Source organism: Mus pahari, chromosome 17 (assembly GCF_900095145.1).
Source record: "Mus pahari chromosome 17, PAHARI_EIJ_v1.1, whole genome shotgun sequence".
Taxonomy (NCBI): Eukaryota; Metazoa; Chordata; class Mammalia; order Rodentia; family Muridae; genus Mus; species Mus pahari.
Genome location: NC_034606.1, coordinates 47,051,084 through 47,059,789, shown reverse-complemented (window position 1 = coordinate 47,059,789; position 8,706 = coordinate 47,051,084). Strand labels below are relative to the sequence as shown.

At 48.0% G+C, this 8,706-nt stretch overlaps 1 protein-coding gene across 2 annotated transcripts in view; it reads right to left on the bottom strand.

Annotated features, from left to right (window-relative positions):
• Positions 1–658: 658 nt before the first annotated feature.
• Tef (TEF transcription factor, PAR bZIP family member) overlaps positions 659–8,706 on the bottom strand; it is a 22,952-nt gene continuing 14,904 nt past the window's right edge. For both annotated transcript variants that reach the window (XM_021216576.2, XM_021216575.1), the window contains exons 3-4: positions 5,844–6,064; positions 659–4,053 (exon numbers count right to left, since the gene is read on the bottom strand). In XM_021216576.2, the coding sequence (XP_021072235.1) occupies positions 3,838–4,053; positions 5,844–6,064 (437 nt within the window). In that variant the 3' untranslated portion in view covers positions 659–3,837. The remainder of the gene's footprint in view (positions 4,054–5,843; positions 6,065–8,706) is intronic.

The following is an 8,706-nucleotide window of genomic DNA, read 5'->3' as shown; positions in this document are numbered from 1 at the left end:
AAAAAAAAAAAAAAAAAAAAGCAGCACCTGTTAACCCCAGCACACAGGAGGCTGTGAGTTTCTCAGGGCTGTGAGTCTCTCAGGGCTGTGAGTCTCTCAGGGCTGTGAGTGAGTCTCTCAGGGCTGTGAGTCTCTCAGGGCTGTGAGTCTCTCAGGGCTGTGAGTTTCTCAGGGTTGAATTTGCAGATCAGATTTTTTGGCTGCTCTAGAATCCTTTCTGTAGGCCAGGCTGGCCTCTAGGCCTCTAATTCAGAGGTCAGCCTCCACAGTGCTGGGATTAATGGCGTGTGCCACTACTGCCACTGCCTACCTGACTTAAATTTGTGCTATCAATCCACTTTTTTTTTTTTTTTTAAACCACAGTTGCCATCAGGTGTTTGTGTTCCTGGTCTTTTTCCTGGTTGTATCACAGTCTGCTCGAACTACCTTTGCTCTGATATGTGTCCTCCCTTCTCAAGAACAACAGGGTAGGAATTCTGATTTGACAGGTGAAGAAGCCAAGGCACAGAGGAGTTAGGAGACTTGTCTAAGGGTATCTAGCTGATGTGGACAGAGTGTTGCCTGGGATTCCGAAGAGAGGAGGGTCTCTGGCCAGGTTCTCATGCAGACATAGAGAGAGGAAATGAAGGAGGGAATAACAGAAAAGACCACTGCCAAGTTCTCGTCTCAAAATATTTAATTTTGTTTGAAAAGGATACATTCCCAACTTCCCTCCATACCACATCACTCTGGCCCACCAGCAGGGACACACTCGCACAGGCACACACACGTAAGGCCAAAGGGCTGCTGTCTGCTTCCACCTCTGCAGCTGCGACAAAGGGCTTTTCTTCTGGCCTCTTTCCGCCAGCAAAGGTAGGGAGAGGGGTTGCTGGAATGCAGCTCTCAGGGAGGATGCAGAGCCCCACACACTCTACCAATCACATGCACTTAGAAAAATAAAACCAAGTGGTGTTCTGGCATCCAACACAAAAAGACAGCAATCTCTATCTGGAAATCATCTTTGCCTTTTTCTAGAAAAATTTATTGCACTTAATTAACAGATGTTAAAGAAGCTGTGGGTAGGGCTCTGCCCTGGAAACCAAGAGCTCCTCTTACAGGCCCCCTCTTACAGGGAGCACACCTCCTGGGGCCCCTGGAAAGCTTCCCATCTGCCCCCAGGCTGGAGGACTGTAGGAGCTGCCTGAGTGGAAAGCAGACCACAGCACCATCACAGCAGGGAGTGTGGACCAAGAGTGTGGGTCACTGTTTAGTGCTGTCCCCCACCAAAGGAGTCAGACCCACATAACTTAGCCTTTGGGATGAGGATAAGGTGACCAAGGCAGGTCCTCCACAGGGTGGCTCTTTCCAAAAGCACGTAGTTCTTTCTCTAGACATTTCTCGAATGTACAGTCCTGCAGGGTTCTAACTCATTCAGGTGTCTTTTCTGAGGCTGCCATAGCTGAGAACAGGGTGTTTAGGAAGTGATGACACTTCTCATCCTAAGACAAACCCATAGAAATCCAAATAGAAGTCGGCTTCTGGAGCCTGGTACTCCTTAGGACTCAAGGATCCAAGTGCAGGAGCTTCAGGCTTCAGCTGTCAGCTCCTAGAGGGAGTCAGGAGGCTTCCACAGCAAGACAAACAGCAGAGGTCAACTCTTTCTGTGCAGCCTTGAGTCCTAAGGCCAACAGAGGAGCCAAGCTTACGTGAACACTTTGTTCTCCAAGATGTCAACCTCCAGGCATGCTCCTTCCAGTTTGTTTCCCTGCCGATTTTCATTCCAAAGGCTTCTCCAAGAAGCAAGCGAACACTGCTTCTGAAAGCACGTAGGAGGAGCCAGAACCCACTCCCTACTTCTGGAAGGAAAGGAGGGCACCACAAGGCAGAATGGGGACCAAGGGGAGACGGTAAGCCCCATCCATCCACTAGGGTCAGAACACAGATGGCATCCAGAGAAAAGTATCCATTCCTTAAAACTAAAACTTAAAAAACACAAACCTTACATTTTCTAGCCAAAGAAAACGAAGAGATTTTCAGCTCAAGGCTTGTCCACCAGTAACAAAATGAGAACTGCCTCTGGGTGAACAGCCAGCCCAGAGAAGAGTGCTGGGTGGGTAGGAGGCAGGCAGCCCGTGCCGGGCAGGACACTGACATGCTGGGTGCTACTGCCCTTTGTAGTTACAACAGAGACACGTGTGCACACGGTTCCTAGAGAACCACAGAGTCAAAGTCAGGGACCTAGTAGGAGGGGGACCTCCCTTAGCCTTAGGGACCTTTGTCAAGTTCCCCAGAGAGGTGGTGTGCAGGTCCCAGGAGGGGCAGGGCATCTCCTGGCTGTAGTCCATGGCCAGTAGACAGTCTGCCCTGGTCTTAACATCATTATGAAAAGTCTTAAAAGATTGGGGCCCCAAACTAAGCCACCATTTAAAATAAAGCCAGTGTTAAGTATAATAAAGCACCCTCATCACCTCTGTCTCCCTCACACAGGCTGCCCGCCCTGAGCAAATAAACACACCCTCCTGGTGGGTGCCCTAACTGACCCATATGAGCAGAGGCTTCCAGGATTTCCAATCCAGCCAAATAGAAGAAAAAAGTGCAGCTGTGAGGGAGCCAAAGCTGCAAGAAATCACTCTGCCCCACGGAGAGACCTGTGTGGGCACCCTCTGATTCCACAGGGACTGCAGGCCAGTGTAAATGTCTCCAGAGCCTGCTGTCCCATGAGAGCTGTACTGTAACTTCAGCAAATACAACTCACATATGGTGGCCTGCTGATACCCATGGGGAGGGATTCTAATCTGTGACGTGGCAGGCCCTCTTCTGCCTTCAGGGAGACTAGATTCTGGCCTAGGTACATTGGTGAGCCAGAGCAAGGGTTCCATGGAGCATCCCAAGAGAAAAGCCCTTGGTCTGGTGCCCACAACAGGAGACTGTGGAGGCCAGTTTCCTAAACACCATGCAGAAGTGGTACCCTGGGGCCTGGAAGCTCAAGCTTCCTAGGTGATAGGTTTTCTTCTTAAACCTAAGATCTAAGAAGGGGTACTGGGTGAAAATAATTAGAGACCAGGCTAGTGGAAGCCAGGAGCCTTCAGAATGGCCCAGAGATACAAAGGCGCTGGCAATTAGAGCCCAGAGACCAGCCTTCCTGGGAATTTCTCTTCCATAGCAAGTGGGATGCAGAGGAAACTGATTCCAGGGCCACTTCAGGCCTGAGAGCCACAAGATTAAAGTCGGAGCTAAGAATGGTTGGGTGCATTTCTACCACAAGCCCCAGCCCCACCCTAATTCCAGGCTATCCAGAGCCCCCACTTGTGTGGTCCACCACCCTGTCTACACTAACAGGATTAGCATGTCCTGGTTCTGAGACAGATGGGAATGAATGTTTCTCTCAAAGATTTTGGGGAGGGTGAGGTACATGACAGACACACCCCAAGTGGAAATGCACCTGCTACCTGAGACGACATTAGGGTGACAATAATCATGACTCATTCTGTAGACAGCCCTTGTCAGTCCAAACTGGAGACTGAGGGAAGGCTAGGAAAGCCTGAGCACTCTGTACAAGAGAACCTGGACTCCAGAAGGCCCCTTCTGATTCAGCCGGAGCATCCAACAAGAGAGACTCGGGCCATTTACGGTCTACGTAGATTCGCTCATGTTCCCCATCAGAGAGGATCCTGGTCCCCTGGGGAAGTCATCACATGTGCTGGCCATGTTATAATGAAGCTGAGACGTGAGTGCTCCTAGAGCAGGTACGCCACCATGTGCCCATGAAGAGTCCTAAGTCTCCACACGAGTGGGGTCCAGGAAGCCCCAGGCAGAGGTCTGAGGTGCAGGCAGTGCCCTGCGGGCCAGGGGCACAGGTTACAAGGGCCCGTACTTGGTCTCGTACTTGGACACGATGGTTTTGCACTTGCCCACCTCCTTGCGAAGCTCGGCAACCTCCGTCCGCAGGGCTGTGTTCTCTTTCTCCAGGAAGGCTGCCCGGATGGTGATCTGGTTCTCCTTCAGGCGCCTGGCATCCCGGGAGCGTTTAGCTGCCACATTGTTCTTCTTTCGTCTTGTCCAATACTTTTCATCCTGTGGGAAAGTGTCCTCTGTGGGTGTCTGGTATTCCCCCTAAGAGAACTTAATCTTTCCTTCCCATTCCCAAATCCTCACATGCCCTGCCCCTCTTCCTCACATAGTTCAATGCTGTGGTAAGAACTCAAGATAAGACCCCAGAGAAGCAATAGTTTGGGACACTGTCTGTCCTTGAGGGGCAGGTGCATGGCGGGGAACAGGGCTGCATTGACAGTACTGTATAGCTGTATAGCTGTGTGCTCAGCCCTTGCTTCCTTTAGGCATATTGGTGGTTGTTAACATCTCTCTCTTCTCTTTGCCTCCGTCTCTTTTTTTGAGACAGGCAGTCTCAGTCTGTCTGTCTGACTGTCTGTCTGTCTGTCTGTCTGTCTCTCTCCAAGGTACAGTTTCTCTGTGTATCCCTGGCTGTCCTGTAGACCAGGGATGGCCTTAAACTCCCAGCAATCTACCTACCTCTACCTCCCAGGGCTGGGATTAAAAATGTGTGCCACCACAGCACATAGTATTGGTTAAAAGCCAACAACCTAGGTGTAGGTTAGTCCCCTGAGATCAAACCTGACTTTACAAAACCATGCAAGAGAGAGGGAAGAACAAAGAGGGAGAGAGTAGGTGTGTGCTCCATGGTACTTGTGTGGACGTTGAGCCAGCATTTCTCAACCTGTGGGTCATGACCCCTTTTGGGAACAAACAATCCTTTCACAGAGGTTGTAGTTAAACCATCCAAAAACAGCTATTTGCATTATGATTTATTTATTTGATTTTTCGAGGAAGGGTTTCTTTGTATAGCCTTGGCTGTCCTAAAACTAGCTCTGTAGACCATGCTGGCCTCAAACTCACAGAAAGCCACCTGCCTTTGCCTTCCAATTATTAGGATTTAAGGCAAACACCAACACTGAGATACATAATGATTTAGAATAGTAGCAAAATTACAGCTGTAAAGTAGCAACAAAAATAATCTCTCTGGAGGTCACCCAGGCCTGAGGAGCCGTATTAAAGGGTTGCAGCATGAGGAAGGCATAGAACCGCTGCTCTGAGCCATCTCCCCAGCCCTACAAGGTGGCTTCAATCTCACCTTTTTTTTTTTTTTTTTTTTTTTTTGGTTTTTCGAGACAGGGTTTCTCTGTATAGCCCTGGCTGTCCTGGAACTCACTCTGTAGACCAGGCNTAGCCCTGGCTGTCCTGGAACTCACTCTGTAGACCAGGCTGGCCTCGAACTCAGAAATCCGCCTGTCTCTGCCTCCCGAGTGCTGGGATTAAAGGTGTGTGCCACCACGCCCGGATTCAATCTCATTTTCTAAGGTCTGGTGACTTCTCATACCAAGGAAGTGGAACATTAAAACACCCAAGCAGCCCTGAGAAGAAGGGAAGTATCAGAGTAATTAGGACCCTAGTCAGACCTGAGCACTTCTTCCCATCAAATTACTGCTGATGTGGCTTCAAGTAGAGAACTCCTGTCTATGTGGTGTCCACAGTAGGAAGGGTTCTCCATATAAAATCACATATGAGGAAGCACAAGGTCTACTCCAGTTTTCTTTCCCTCCTCTTTTTGCTTTTATGAGAGATCTGCCTGCCTCTGCCTCCTGAGTGCTGGAGTTAAAGGTGTGTGCCACCAGCTCAGCTTCTTTCTCTGTGTGAAGGGCTAGAGATGGAGCTCCGGGCCTCATGTGTCCCAGGCAAGCACTGCAACGCTGGGCTGTGCCAGTGAGCGGTGCTAGTGAGACAGGCCACAGCTTACCCTAGACTCTTAAACCACTGCTGTGTCTTTAATAAAGGACACGGGGTAGTACCTTCTGCTCATCAGGAACAAAGACTTTCTTGGCTTTTTTGATCATGGGCTGGGGCTTCAGGTCTTCCTCTGCAAACTTGTGCTTCCGAGGGTTGAAAAGCTCCCCACCTGGTACACTAGAGAGGACCAGGTCAGCAGGATCAGGATTGAAGTTCACATCAACCTCCACACAGTTGGGGTCGATGGGACTTGGTGTCTCCCTCTCCTTTTCCAAGGACGATTCTGAAAGATAGGCAGACGATCTAGAAGCATCTCACTGGACAGAAAGAACAAATCACTCCACCATATAACTTGGAGGCAGCACAGACCACTGCCACTTAGAAGAAAACCACACCACCAGCCCAAAAAGCAGACAGACACATGTGGTTCACTTCCTAAGATGACTCAGTCTTTCTTGTGTATGCTAGGGATCAAACCCAGGGCTCCATATATGCTAACCATGTGCTCAATCAGTGACCCATGGATTCTCCTGTTTAAGAACAGAACTCACTAAAGGAAACAGAGGCCCCCAAAATGGGATTTTCTCAGTATTTTGTTTCCTGAAGAAATGGTAAGTGAAACACTGAATCATGACAGTTCTGAACCTCCTGTGTCTCAGGCTCAACAACAGGGTGAGGTCACAGGCTGAGTGAGAGGCTGACAACAGCTTACATCAGGAGTCCCCCCCACCCAACCCCTGCACCTGCCCCCTCTGCCCATGTCACTGTGCTCAAGTTACAGCTCTAAAATGAGTGTTAACTCTTATTTTACAGAATAGGATACCAAGGGTCAGAGAAATGCAACTGGCTTTCCAGAACCCCACAGGAAAATAATTGAACGAAAACGTGAGTCTTGGCCTGGCTGACTCTGGCTCTTGGGTCCTCCTGTTCCATATGGCTGGCTGTTTTGTAGGTAAGCATTGGGTTAATGTCAATCTTAGAGTTCAAAGGTTGTGTGTTGAAATAAGAGTTGTTTTAAAAGAAAATTGAACCTCTGGCCTACATGTTCAATATTTCCAATACAAGTACACCAAATATTCACCCAATAGATAGTTACTGAATGCAAACTACATCCCTGGTACTGTCCTGGCAGAGAAAATACAGTGTAACAGAGAGGTTAAAGCCATGGTTCTTTGTTTTGTTTTGTTTTTCGAGACAGGGTTTCTCTGTGCAGCCCTGGCTGTCCTGGAACTTACTCTGTAGACCAGGCTGGCCTCGAACTCAGAAATCCGCCTGCCTATACCACATAGTGAGCGCCACTGTCCTTCAACTGCAGAATGGTTACACAGTGGTGTGCAGTGTGCTCACATGGTATTAGTCACCAGTGGGGACTGGCAAACTTCCCCTACAGTGACAAGAAGACTTTAACAAAACACTGTATAAAGGAGGACAGGCACAAAACACACACACTACTGATGCCTTTACTACAAAGTGAGTGAGAAAAATAAAGGCTTTTAGTTTTCATATCTACCTTTCTATGTAACTCAGGCTGGACTGAATTCATGGCTATCCTCCTGCCTTAGTTTCTTGAGTATTAGGATCACAGGTATAAGTCAACATACCCAGATTTCTATTAAGTATGTTCTGTGAAACTATTTTAGTTTTTGAGACAAGTTCTCACTATTGTGTAGCTCTGTATGTCCTAGAACTCACTCTGTAGACCAGGACAGCCTCAAGCTCACAGAGATCTGCCTGCTTTTTGCCTCCCAAGTCCTGGAATTAAACTGTGTGCCAGCATGCCCAGCATGTTTTGTTACCATTAAGACAATAAAATGCCCACATAATTTATATGTGTATTATAAAACTACATAAAATTATAAAAGGGTAGTGATGCAATGAATTTACAATTATAATTATTATTATGTATGCATATGTATGGTGTTGGAAATTAAACCTGGGACCCCCCAAATACAAGGGAAACACTTGACTATTGCATTGCATCCTCTTTCACACTTAGGACATTTATTTGTGTGTATGTGTGTGTGTGTGCGCTCATGCACATACACCACAAGAATGGAGGTCAGAGGATAATTTGTAGAAGTCAGTTCTCTCCCACAAGGTCTTCAGACTCGATGGCAAGCATCCTTGTTGATAAGCCATCTTGGTGACCCTGACCCTTGCTGACCAGGTCTCTGACAGGCTGCCCTAGAATTCAGTCTAGTAGTTCAGGCTGGCCTAGAACTCATTTTATGAACCAGGCTGGCCTCAAGTTGTGACAATCTTCTCTCTCTGCTTCCTGAGTACTGAGAGCCCACTTGTAGTATTTAAAGACAAAACAGAGGACAGTTGTATTGATAAGAAGCTCAGCTATTAACAAGTGTAACCTCTGGTGATAAAAACCGGAGTTACCTTTGAGAAGCCAGCTGCCCAGAGTCATAGGCACATCGTGGGTACCAACACAGTTCTGCACCCTGATTTGGACAGTGCTGACGTGGGTGGTTCACCCTGTGAGGATCCACTGAGCTGTACACTGATACGGACTGAATATGGTGCCACATGCCTTTATTACCAGTTCTCAGGAGACAGAGGCAGGCAGGTCTCTGAGATGCACTATCGACTCCACAGGTAAAGTGTTTAAACATTGCTTAATGTGTCTACATGAGTGCATGGTCATGTCAGGGCCAGAGTTTAATGCTGGGCGTCTTTCTCAATCACTCCACCTTTTTTAACCTTTCACTCCTTTTTTTTTTTTCTAGGTGTGTGCATCTGCACACATATCATACAGCATATTTGAAGGCCAGACGACAACTTACAAGAGCTGTTTATTTCCTTCCACTGTGTGGGTCCTGGAGCTCAGCTGTCCTGATTATATATACAGTGGACCCAAGTTTGAGTCCCACCACTCTGTCAGACTTCATGGAAAATTCCTTTATGTGCTGAGCCATT